Here is a 13,848-nt window from a genome sequence, read left to right as displayed (position 1 = left end):
TTGCGCTTGCAATCCAATACAAACAAACTTCCAGCTTTCTTTGCAATACCAATCACTGTTCCATCTTTGCGAAAAATCTTACATGTCGTATGATCAAAATTGGTAGCATTTCCCGCATCAGTGATTTTGACTTGTTTTGTATGAAAGTGGTGTGAAACTAAAATAGTTCGTCAGAAGTCCTATGTACGTTGGTTTGTGGTATGTAGATGTTGTACAGCTGTCGTGAGATTTTGTTAGTAAAATGTCAAGAAATGGCAGTTGATCTTGTTGTTCAGCTTCAAAGAAAGCAGTTTGCGTGTGTGTTAATGTAATTATAAAACTTCGTGGCCTCAGTTTGTAAAACACAAAATATCGTCAACGTATCTGCGGTAAAATAGTGGTATAGTGTGTTGTAGTTGTTTAGCCAGTTTCGTTTGTGAGCCCATGAAAATGTTAGCAAGTATGGGCTAAGGAGAGCCCATCGTAACACCGTCCGTCTGGTCATAAAATTTTCCATTAAATAAAAAATGTGTCTGTGCTGTTGCTATTAAAAACAGTTGTGTGAGGTCAGTCCTGTTTATACTAAACGTTGGGTTGTGAGTGAATATTAAGTCGATTGCTAGGTTGATGGTTTCAGTAAGTGGTATGTTAGTAAATAGGCTTTCAACGTCGTAGGAGATGAAGAATTTGTGACAAGAAGTTGATGAGTTGAAAGATGAGAAGTCGTCGAGGAAAGTGAAAGAATCTTTAGTGGAATGGTCATCTAGTATGAGTGGTGTTAGTAGAGAACTATGATACTTAGCTAAATTATAATTGTATGCGTTGATTGATGAAACTATCGGTCGTAGTGGAGGCGATTGTTCTGGTTCTCGTTTCTTGTGAAGTTTCAGTAAGAAAATTCTTTCACTTTCCTCGACGACTTCTCATCTTTCAACTCATCAACTTCTTGTCACAAATTCTTCATCTCCTACGACGTTGAAAGCCTATTTACTAACATACCACTTACTGAAACCATCAACCTAGCAATCGACTTAATGTTCATCACAACCCCACGTCGTATAAACAGGACCGACTCACGCAACTGTTTTTAATAGCAACAGAACAGACGAATTTTTTTTATTTAATGGAAAATTTTATGACCAGACGGACGGCGTTGATGGCTCTCCTTAGCACCCATATGAACATTTTCATGGGCTCATGAACGAAGCTGGCTAAACAACTACGACACTAAACCACTATTTTACCAGATACGTTGACGATATTTTTGTGTTTTACTAATGAAACTGAGGCCAATGAAGTTTTATAATTACATTAACAGGCACGCAAACATTAGATTTTCTTTGAAACTGAACAACAAGATAAACTGCCATTTCTTGACATTTTACTAACAAAATCTCACGACAAACTGTACAACATCTATTACCTAAACCAACGTACATGGACTTGGATGAACTATTTTAGTTTCACACCACTTTCATACAAAACCGGACTTATACGCACACTAATCGACAGAGCATACAAACTTAACAATACGAACAATGGCTTTCAACGAGGCATAAAAACATCACATCCACTCTCTTGTTCTTTCCACTTCACTTTATTAACAGAACTGTAAAACGATATCTCGACAACAAACAAAGCAACAACCTCAACCTAGACACCGAAACTCCTGACACGACGATCACAACCAACACAAATGAAAATTCCAAAATAACAACTCTATACTTCAAACTACCATACATCTGACATTACTCACGACACAAACAACGCAGACTTACAAACATTATGAAACGCTTCTGTACAGATATTGACATTCGACTAATTTTCACATCATTCAAAATCAAAAACCTTTTTTCATTTAAAGACCCGATCCCTGATATAATTAAATCTATGGTGGTATATGAATTCAATTGCGCGGGATGTAATTCCCGATACATTGGCGAAACTTCGCGCCATTTATCCACCAGAATCAGGAAACATACCAAAACAGACAAAAACTCTTACATCTACCGACACCTTCTTAAAACCAACTATTCACCCTCTTGTTTCAAAATCATCGACACTGCCGACACCTCATTCAACCTTAAAATCAAAGAAGCACTCCACATTAACAAAACTAACCCTGACCTCAATGTTCAAGTTTTTAAATTCAATACAATATTTAGTTTATAATACGCTCGGACGCTCCTTATTATATTATCTTATTTCCTTTTTATTGTTCTAATTTACGTATCATATTACTTTTATAAACCCTGTATCACCTATTATTTCATTCATACTTAAGATGGCATCATGAGATGTCGAAACATGTCTATTTTTAAAAAAGTTGTCGTGTATATTAAATGTGTATTGGCAATAGTGCTTTTACGAAATTATGGAAACATCTATAATAAGCTGACATTTCCTGCAACGCATCATCTTGATAAGATAAATTATTTTAAGCGAAAGTGCACTAACTCATTTTATGATGCCACATGCTGAAGTGGGAGATCTTCTATGTAGTTTACCAAGCATAGTATCGATAACAGCAATGAAGAAATGCACTCGATGTTCATCTGAGTCTGAGACGGTATTTCCAATTCCCATGGTAGTTGTGATCACACTGTCTGCAAGGCGCACTGAAGCAGATCGTTTTCTTATGCTGTACTCGGGTCTTAATGATATGCCATTATCATTGCACTTTTTACCGATCTTATTTCACAATGTTTACCAGATTTGAGGATATGACCTTGCCTCTTCCAGGTTTGTAAATATAATTTTATGCTGATTTTTTCTTCCATTTTTATATCGTCCAACCTCTATATGCTAATTAGCTGAAAACAATTGTAACCCTATACTCATCTCAATTACCTGTAAGTAACTTATCATTATTTATTTATACACGTAAGTTTGCCGAAACATGTTTGTATTAAAAAAGTTTGTTCTCTATATTCAATGTACAACGCCAATTAATTTTCTTTAAGTCAGCAGGGACTTTTGATTATTGATAAATGGGGAGAGGTGGAGTAGGTGGGTGAACGGAATATTTATATATGCATTTTCGATTTACTGGTTCATGTTATGATCATTTGTGATCGTGGATTATAACATGTGAATATATGAATGGGGCCCATCCAAATTATCAATCTTCCGTGATCACAGATGAATTATTTTGTAAATTTTATTTTGCAATTCCAAATTATAACCAAATTGTTTATGACTACGTTTAAAATTATTTGTTGGGCTCTAATTTTTCTAATGTGTGTTACATTTTTATAAAATTTACCTCAGATAAGTCAAAGAGGGGGATGCGTTTGGAATTTTCTTTACCAGAGAGAATAAAGGGTACACTTTAACTACTTCTGCCGCACAAGAATAAATAAAACAGAGCTAGTGTATACTTCAATTAATTCAATTATAACAGTCGTTTGCTAGCAAGAGTTTATTCGTATAACAAAATAAAGCAATTGAATAAGTCAAAGAGCAGAGCAAAGAATAATCATTTGTATAGAAATTAGCCTGATTTCTAATTGCTGAATTTAAGAGGCATAACAACTTGCTATTTTAGAACAAACATGTACAAATAATGAAAAAAAAGGAAAACAGTACAGCCACAAGTAAGTTAATAAATGTTCTTGAGATTTAAAAGCTTATTCCTAATCGAAAACCCATATGTACACTGACATATCCTGGACTAATAATTGACATAAATTGAAAAATTTTGTCTGTTATATAAAATATACAATGCATCTTAACCCTCCAAATTCTTCAATCTACCTACGTTGTTGCAGAATCGATTAAGTCGTTCAACTGATTTACAAATAATTTGCAAATATATACATAATAAACGACATTTTAACTATCTTCTCATCAATGCAATAAGAGTCCCACACCTTGCTGTTTATTTTAAACTTTTTCAAAATTTAATTTTTTGTTCTAATTTGTACAGAAATAGGTGAGATCATCGGCGGAATAAATGGAGGCATAGTCGTCGTTATAGTGTCGTGCTTTGCAATTGCTGCATGTTTATAGGTTGATAAGCCTACAGGTTAAACGTCACTGATGTTAAAATATATACACAACATGTTTGATTTTCATATTACGTGTTCAAATGCACTCATAAAAATTATATATATATACCATGTTTGCACTTCTCATGCAATTAGACAGTGTCTTAAATGTTTCAACTTCTGTTCTGTATTTTATATATAACCGTAAATTCCAATTAATTGAAAACAGGGATGTATTGCTATCGCTCATTGTGGGGGCTCTTATTCATATATTCATGATATGCTGAAATAATATCTTTTGAAATGTATTGTTTTCTACGGTTTTAGAACATGCATTTATGAATAAAAGCCCCTCCAATTAGCGATAGCAATACATCCCTGGTTGAAAAGGATATTATCATGTTATATGTTGCTGCTTTCATTTTCGTATGAAATCAGTTGAAGGCTTGTACATTTAATGGCATAGCTTTACTTGAAATACATGTCATATTTATCTGCCGTTGATGTATTGATGCTACATAGTTAATATTACTTAATTGAAAAAGATTTAACTTTACTGATGGAATTATGCAAACTCGTTTTTCTTGATTGAACGATGTTTGCCATGAAGTAATGATGAAAAAAGTTGATATTTAAACGTAAGTTTGAGAACCGAGTCAGTCTCTTGTATCAAAAGTTGTCCTTCCACCTTTTTGCAGAACTTTACTTTTTTGCCTGGTATCTTTGTAAATTGAATACACTTTTATAAACTCATTGTATTTATTTTGTATAATAAAATCATATAATTTCATAACTGAACTTTGCTAAACGGATTTAAAATTCATAAATGCTTAGCGCATTATTTATATCAAGTTAACATACTTAGCTAACAAATATTTAAAACGTGCTTCAAGATTCGACGTTGAAAGAAATGTTGTATAATAACTCAGGCACTGGCCTCTACATTTATTAGAATAGAGATTGTTAAATTGTTAGATTGTTAGATACAAATAAACAGCTGAGTATAATAAGGCTAAAAGGGATCCCCCCACAAAAAAACGGGAAAAGAAGGAATAGATCGTGATTTAAAGATAATCTTGCCCTAGACCAGTTTTCAATTTAAAGAAGAATTGTACTAGCATGTTGTTTGACTTCATTGAGAAAAAAACAGGCTGTTGGTGTTAAAAATTTATTGCAAATGTATTTCAACCATCCCTAATGACCATAGCTTAACAAAAAGTATTTCATAGATTTATAATAAATAATTGACGCTATTTCCATCATATGACACATTACATCTAATATGATGATAAAAAAAGGAAATTGCACACACAGAGTAAATTTCTCATCGTTAAAACAACAAAAATTTTATTTTAGCGACAGCTACTAAATTGGCTTAGTTTTAGAATTAAACAAGCGTAAGTAGGTCTATTTGTAATAATTCTTTTTCTCTCCATTCGTTGGAAGTAGGTGATACCATGATGGCTTAAGATCCCGCGAGAGGTGAAGGTCAAAAATAATTTATTCCTACCATAAGGACAATTATTAAAATGGTTAAAAAGTTTATGCAAATATTTGAAAAAATTGAAAAATATTGAAGGAATTGTCACATTCTTTTGTCTATTTAAACATGGTGATCGTTTCTGTCCATATGTCGTTCATAAACTTGATATGCAGCTTTTAAACCACTTTCTAGAGCACCTTGTATCCACTTTCATGTAAAGGAAATTCCTTCACCAGCGAAATGAACGTTTCCCATAGGCTCCCGTAAATACCTAGTTTTGACAAAAAAACAATGTATGTCACGACCAAATAAAAAACTCGTTTGACCTATAAAGTTTATACGAAGCTCAGATATCAACCAAATTTGCCCAATTCTTCAACTTATTAAAAATGTAAGCACATGTTTCTAAGACAAACTTCAAATACAGTCTTAAAAATTAAAAGTTGAAGTACAAATTTAATTTTTTATGCACCCAGTTCTGATAAATCAGCTGTAATAAAATGGAGGATTTCAGAATCTTATAAAAATTACGGCAAAAAACTTGTGGCAATGTTGTATTTCATCATACAGTCAAAGTTCGTGGCCAGTACACAACTCGGTATGAACACAACTTGATCTCGCTACGGTCATATTCTATAATTAGTCAATTATGGTTCAGTATTAGCTATATTTGTAATTTTATGTACTCTAGCTTGTTATGCGTTCTTACATGAAAAAATTTCATGTTATCCTAAATAATCCTACCTGATGTTGCCGTATTGAGCAGTTTTCATTGCTCCACACGCGCCTTGATAAGATGGCAGCCTATACCAATGATGAATTATACAGTTTGATACAATGTCTTCTTTTAATGTTGGATGAATTTCTGCGAGTTGTTCCACTACTTTTCGTTTTACTTGCTCTTCTTCCATGGACCCAAAAAGCAAGGCCTCCTTCGTCCATACGTAAATCATTACAAGCCCTTCTTTTGTGCAAGGGTCTTCCAGGGTGACGTAATGAACCTGACCTATGGGAAGGTTTGTAATTGAAAACCCACCTTTGATTCCTTCATCTTCCCAGAATCTTGTTTTGGTTTGAAGAAAGATTTTTGATGAATGCAAGGTAAGAATATGGTTCATAGCTTGAATTTTTTTTCTTGTCGCCAACTGGGACTTATTATTGTTAAGCTTTGATTTGAAAGTGATTTGGCGCAAAATATTAGTTGGTGTGGCAACAATTACGGCCTACATAAAAACAAAGTAGTAATTTTACCGTTGCACACACTTACATATCACGTCTTCAGCCAGTCAGGAAAATTGTCTCCATACAGAAAGAAATTTGTCTAAAGTATGAATGAATGACTTATTGCTGTATTATATAACATTGAAATATGTCGTCTTTCACTGCTGAATCTTTTCGCACTAACCAATGAGGTTTTTCTTGTACATCATAAAAAGTTCATTATTTTACAGCAAAAAAGAGTATCGACTATTGAAGCTAATGAATTGCAAGACGATGACAACAATAAGTCATATGAAATTGAACAACTCAAGACTTCAATCGTTATTGCGAACTTCTCAAAATGGATGCTTGTGGTATTTACTAAAAACGTAAGCATAAGATATTTTTTAAGTTAAATTATTCCCTTACACAGACAATCTTAAAATTTTTTGTAGCTAACATAAAAGCTATTGGTGAGCATTACAAACTTTTAACATTAACAATTGGCAAAATTTTTCAATCAGATAGTAATATAAAATACAAAAATAAATACGTTTAAAGATTGGTAATCCAGGCATATTTAATGTATAAAAATAAAAGTTTCTCCAGATTGTATATAAAATGATTTTATTGGGCTCTCAACTCGGTGCTTCGAGCCTTCATCAGAAAGATATAGGAAGTTATATACTGTTCTTTTTCATTAGTAGATGCTTAGAGCGTCTAATTAGATTAGTGGGTGGATTAATGTGATTGGATGGTGTGGAATGCGTTGTCATGGGTATTGATGTATTGTGAATATGACTGCTGTTAATATTATAGTAGTGCATTGTTGTAGTTTTGGCGTTATTTGTAGTTTTTTTGTCCTTTTTCTTTAGTTGTGAGTGCATAATGGGTATCCCAGCTAGCACACGACTTACTTATGACGTTGGTTAAAGGTTGTGAGAACGTCAGGTCCGACCTAACTTTTTAACGACGTTCGCACTACTTTAAGCAATTATTTTGACGTTGTACTAAAGTTGACACAACGTTTGTTAGCGACGTAGTAATTAACCGTTCAAGCAACATTCATAGAACGTTGAAGTCCGAAGTTACAGCAACGCTGGAACCAACGTTTAAAGCCTGGTTAATTTGCGCTTGCATATGTTAGTGTAATCAGTTCTAAAGTAATGTTTTTTATGATATAGTTGCTGCTGCGACACTCACACAACTTCTACTGATGCAAAATTGAGAGGTTTGCGTAATCAGTCAATGTCTGGGGCTTGCATTGATCTGCTCTTGATTTGTCTGAAAGTTCTCCTCGGTTTCCATCAGCCCGTGCAGACACGGGATGAATTTTTCTTTTCTTAAATAAATTTTAAATACATTTTTCATATACACCTTCTCATCTTCTACATGATTTATATATCTCTTAAACAAGGTGACATTTAGAAAAATATGTCAATATTGTAATTCCTATACCATCTTTGAATATGTCGTAAACAAACATGATAAAAGTTCAAAACTACTATTATCATCAACAGATTTTTCAAGCTTTCACAAAAACGTCCAGAAATATTTTACTTCGATTCTTGTTTATGCATGCGAAGGACAGTTTTTGATTTCCTGCATTTATATTGGCTGCAGCTGCGGGCGGATTTTTTACGATATTATGACTGTAGTCGACGAGTTATTTCTGGCAAAAGATTTGCTTAGAAAATCAAATTTTTAAATTTATTTGAGAGCGGTGTAAATTGTTCGAAGAGAAAGCAAAATGTATTTAAGTGATACTTATCATAGCAAAAGTGAATTTTACTATTCGGAGACAGTACACTTAATAAAAAATTCAATTTTCGTCTCAACAAGCCACATCGAGCAATTTAAAATGCGATTATTTTTCTTTATAAAAATAAGAATATTTTCACTCGGTCTCAAAAGCGTCTTGACATTCATGGAAGATTGCTTCAAACATTTGCTTGAAACATTTCTTTTTCATCACAAATTTAAACATTAAAAATGACGGTTGTAATATCAAACTACGTCTTTATTGTTTATTCAGTAAGGAAACAAAACAATTCAACATAGACATATAATCAGAAAGATGTTCTGATATACATCAGTAAATTGAAAACTATATCATCAAAATATACAAGATGTACATTATAGAAATATGCTAAACTTCTGTTTTTCATCAGTGAAGCAAAGTTTTTAACCAGTTCCTTTATGAACATCTACACTATACATGAGTATAGTGAAGACATGAAAGCGTTTGTTGATACTTTGTTGCAGATTGAGAATTCATCTTCGAAAAATGCCTCGCGGAACAAAAATTGTCCTTGTCAACTTCAACTTTTAAATGGCGATACAACATGCTATCTCATTTCTCAGTCATTACAAATGCACAGAAAATACAACATTAGGGTTAAAACTCTCCACCGGTTTTCCTGTACATCTCATTAAAACTTTGTCCAAATCAGAAGTTTTTAAAATATAAAAAAGCAAAAAATGTGAATTTGTAATACAAAAGGATGGTAAAGTAAGACCGACATCCCCCATTAAGTCAACAGCAAATGATCTAACTTCCCGCTTTAATTTTCACAAGAGATGCTTTATCCAGTCTAATGTACATAACACAGGTTGCAATTCACAAGAGACGCAGATGTCTCGCTGTGGGGGAGTTTTAATTTAACAAACCCTTCGGCAGTATAGTAGTTCAACAATCACTGAACAAGTTCGTAAAGTAAAAGGTTAAGCAAACATTTCCGACTAAATTAATTTCGGTTAACTAAACTTACCTTTCCTTTATAAACAATTGATGCAGCACTATTTGAATAACAAGACACCTCTACAAAATCGTTAAGCGGGCAATCATCTTTAAACCAGTAATTTATTTCATATACTTGCTTCTTGTATTCTATGTCATCTGTATTTAATATTCCACTATTGAAAAACGCTTTTGGCAAACTGTGCATGCCACCTTTCAAACAATGCATTTCAGGAGAATGCCATTTTCCCAATGGAAAAGAAAGATAGTGTTCAAGTGATTGGTCAAGATCATACGCATAGAAAACTACAGAAAAGCCTTGAACGGCGTCGCTAGACCATGGCAAAAGACTTTCAAGCTTTATTAAATCCAAGTCTTCCTGCTCTTGAATAGAAACTTTAGCTTTAATTACATTGATAGTACTTTCAAGAAAATTTTCCACCGTGAACCGACTCCAAATTTTAATCCAACGATCCCAAGCATTAACTTGATCATCTACACTATTTGCTTTTGATAACCAAGTGTAAAGCTGGTCACTGACAACACTTGTTGTTTCGTCGTAGTATTTTCCTGATTAAGAAAAGGTAAATTATTGTTACTAACAGTTTATAATGTTGATTTTATTCTCAAGACATAGATTCTCACCCAATTAAATATGGTTGTTTTCCCTGCATGCCTCGTCAATAGTTTTTACATATCTGAATCATAAAAATAGACAAAAACATCTCATTGTATAATTACCAATATTCAAAATGTCTTTTCGTAATGATTCATTTATTCCATCCATCCAGTTTGGCCAAAATTTGTCAAAATGTTTCTCAGCCCAAACTGAAAACATGAGACACAAAGCAGCATAAACAATTATTCTAGCAAATTAATCATTACATATGAAAGAGTAGTACTAACAATATCCAGTTGCATATAGCGTCATAATGAACTGTAGTGGCAGGCATTTTAAGTGTAATCCAGTATTAGCTATAATGCAGGCCTAAGTTCGTTGTTGAGAAAATAATTGTTGTAAATTTATAGAAATGATTTGAGTTTTCTTTCTATCGATGTTTGCCTTTCATGTTACAAACTTTCTATTTGTATAAAAGAACAACACTTGAATATGTTATACAGAGGCGTAACTAGAACGTTAACTGGTGTGTATATTCATATATTCCGTTGTGCCCTGCCGATTTCTTTGAAACTCAAATCACTTTCATGAGAAATCAGTTGGGCAAGGCGGAATATATGAATATGCCCCCCTCCCCAATTAACGTTCTAGTTAAGCCTCTGATGTTATATGTTTAGCAAGCATCGTTTTGACTAGCTAGCGGAAATAGAAAAACATTTCTCATGACATGCAATTGCATCTTCCCAATACATGCATTAAAAGTCGTCTTGTTAAATTTACATTACACGATCTCTGCTTTTACACACTTTTGTTCACTATTTTTATACACTTTACCTTCAGATTTTCATGAAGACCATAAATGCTAGTAATGACATTTTCATCGTAGTTTGGAAAACATTTGATAGGTAGATTAAAGTTCTTGATGTAACCGTCCGTTAAATAATGTTGTTTTTCATATTGATCATCCACACCTCCAGGCAATCGCATTGCTCCAGCTTGAAAAATAATAAATATTTTTTTAGTTGAAAATTGTAAGATTCTCTTTCATTTCTGCATGTACATGATTAAAGAATTATATATATAGATGGTCGCCAATATCATATAATAACAAAAAATTCATGTATTCTAGTAATTTTCATAAAATTTTGCATTTTCTAAAAGAAAAGAGTGTAATCTCTCAATCTTTAATCAATGCTTCTCTTTAAAATGACTTTTCTAGATTACTTGATTATGAAAAACTGTTTCATTAAAGTGTATAACCTGTAGATTTAAAAATTCGTAGAATATATTTTTAGTTTTGTGTCTTCCAACACGACAATGACGTCAAACACACACATAAGTATATTTTTTTGAAAACACCCCACAGAAAAAAAGGTTTGTGTGATTCAATGCCCAACACAATCATCAGATTTGGCACTAAAGAATATAGGCACAACTCAGGGGAGTTGGAAGCGGAGAAGCAATGAAGGCTATAAGACCCTCCGAACTTTTCTTGAAAGGACAGCACCCCTTACTCATAACATTAAAACAGTAAAATTCCTATGAAAGATACAGGTCTCTTTTGAATATAAAACATACGTATGTTTATTGCGGCCTGGTAGACTTAAAAAAAATCTCGCAGAAAGTGTTTGTGATTTCCCTTAATAGCATATTTTGTTGTTAACATCACCTGATGAGACAGAAAATGGTAATAAAACAGCTATTTTCATTTTCCTATATGACACTGATGGCATATCATTTACTTTATTATATTATATTTTATATTTGCATGCATGTCTAAAAACTTTCTAAAAATGAGAAACACCTTGTATGGTGCTTAACAATGTTGAATTCTTTGATTTTTTAATTGATAAAGCGAACATGCAAAAATGCTACTTATAATTTTTAGGAGGCCTCCTCCTATTTTTATTTAACTAAGGAGTTTGACAAGCAACTGAAAACTATCAATTGATAATGAAATTTTTCGAATGCTTGGAAACAGATGGAATGAATAACATAAAAAGAGAGTAGAAAAGATACCTAGTTGTTGAATCTTTCACAGAAGCATAAGCTCACCACATCATTACTTCAGCTATTCGTTGAAATTTTTTGTTGTTTTATGTTTGATTCAATTTGTAGTTGACAAACGATTTTTGAATTATTTATTCTTTAAAGTAAACTTTTTTATTTCTATAGAAGAGTTTTCGATGGGGGGGGGGTATCATTTGTTATTCACTTACTGCACGTTACAGCTAGAACGATTGGAAGTATTGTTTAAGAAAGCATTCGCTGTATTGGAATTTTTACCGTCGAAAGCAAGAAGTTAATCAGCTAATATTGTTGTAATGATTACCATGTTTATACAAAATAAGTTGCTGTTTTTCGTCATATTTTATCAGCCAGTAACAGTCGTCGTTTATTCAATGTGGCTTCTGGTTGACACACGCATGCCAGGTATATTTCCTAGTTGTGCTGTTGTCTGCTGTTCTAGCTATACCTATGGGGCAGCAATTTTACAGTTCTGTGAAAAAACTGTGGCAAAGCTTTTGAATTTATGATTTATGAATGAAATAGCTTTAATTTTACCAGACAACTTTACTGAGCGAGTTTATCCATACCTTCTGCATACAAACCAGACGCAAGACCGCTTTCTTCACCATACGTAAATATTCTTCCTCCATAACGGTCTGTTTGCTCTAGAATTTTCACAGAAAGACCAGCTTTTTTTAATTCATACGCTGCACTTAGACCTGCCATTCCTGCACCAACTATAATGACGTCACTGATCTTTTCATCTTCAATATCATTGATTATCGATCTTGGATGTTTTGATTCCACCGGTTTGTATCCGTAACGATTATAAGCTTTTCGCAAACCTTCATCTTGGATACATTTCAGAAACGTTTTGATGCAATCACTGTGCTGAATTGGAATTTGTTTATTTTTCGGAATTTTCGTAGGTTCATCATTTTTCCAAAATCTTTTGTGGTTTTTAAGATAATCTGACGCCATTGTAGAACATGAAAACTTAAACAACTACAATGTACATTGAGTTGAATAAATTAGATGTGTAATAAATGTAGCATTGTATGACTGATCTTAAGAATTTACTTTCTTTACTTGATTTTACTTGTAGATTGAAGATTTTGGCCGAAAAACAACCGAAACAAAAAAAGACCACATGCCCTAATATCTGTGTTACAAAAACATGTTGATCAAAAGGCGAATGCAATTTTGATTTGTTGAGATATGAACATCAAACGAAAACATATAAACAATACAGTATTTTGCATAATTAATTAAGTAGATATGACATATGCCATATCACATGAAGATCGTCATTATAATATCGTTGCTCGTTACATTTGCTTTGTTTCTCTATAAAATCTATATTATACTTTACATAATCCGAATGTTATTACCGACTTACGAATAATTTAACATGATTAACAATAGAATTTTATCCGAAATACGTTTTTTATTAAAAAAAAATGAATTGCAAGCTGTTATAGTCTGGTATTTAAGTATATGTTACTGATGATACTGAGAAAATCGCTTTTGAGTGGTTAGGTTAGGCTAAATGAGCGTTTACCACTGAAAACATGTCTCGCAAATGAATATTAATTTCGATGAAATCATATACATTATTTACTTTCATAATCATAAAATCATACACATGTACTTTCATAACAATGATTATCCTTTTCTCTCATTCAATAATGATATTTAAAACGTCAAAAGATTAATTTTGGATCTCTTCATTTTTCAGGTTAATACTGTGGATATATATTTCTTGACTTGCAATTCAACCATGTTGGTGGTATGATACAAAAAAATATTTTATCAGTGCTATTGCTGC

At 32.8% G+C, this 13,848-nt stretch overlaps 1 protein-coding gene across 1 annotated transcript; it reads right to left on the bottom strand.

Annotated features, from left to right (window-relative positions):
- Positions 1-6,191: 6,191 nt before the first annotated feature.
- On the bottom strand, positions 6,192-13,130 carry LOC124456649 (L-amino acid oxidase-like). The gene is made up of 5 exons (XM_047007036.1): positions 12,608-13,130; positions 10,838-11,005; positions 10,133-10,219; positions 9,423-9,961; positions 6,192-6,674 (listed from the first exon to the last, which is right to left on the bottom strand). Exons 1-5 carry the CDS (start codon positions 12,999-13,001, stop codon positions 6,192-6,194), a joined length of 1,671 nt encoding a protein of 556 aa, XP_046862992.1. The 5' UTR covers positions 13,002-13,130.
- Positions 13,131-13,848: the final 718 nt, after the last annotated feature.

The sequence above is a fragment of the Xenia sp. Carnegie-2017 genome, unplaced genomic scaffold, assembly GCF_021976095.1.
Source record: "Xenia sp. Carnegie-2017 unplaced genomic scaffold, XeniaSp_v1 HiC_scaffold_58, whole genome shotgun sequence".
Taxonomy (NCBI): Eukaryota; Metazoa; Cnidaria; class Anthozoa; order Malacalcyonacea; family Xeniidae; genus Xenia; species Xenia sp. Carnegie-2017.
The sequence above is the reverse complement of the archived record's forward strand: the minus strand, read 5'-3'. Positions and strand labels throughout refer to the sequence as shown.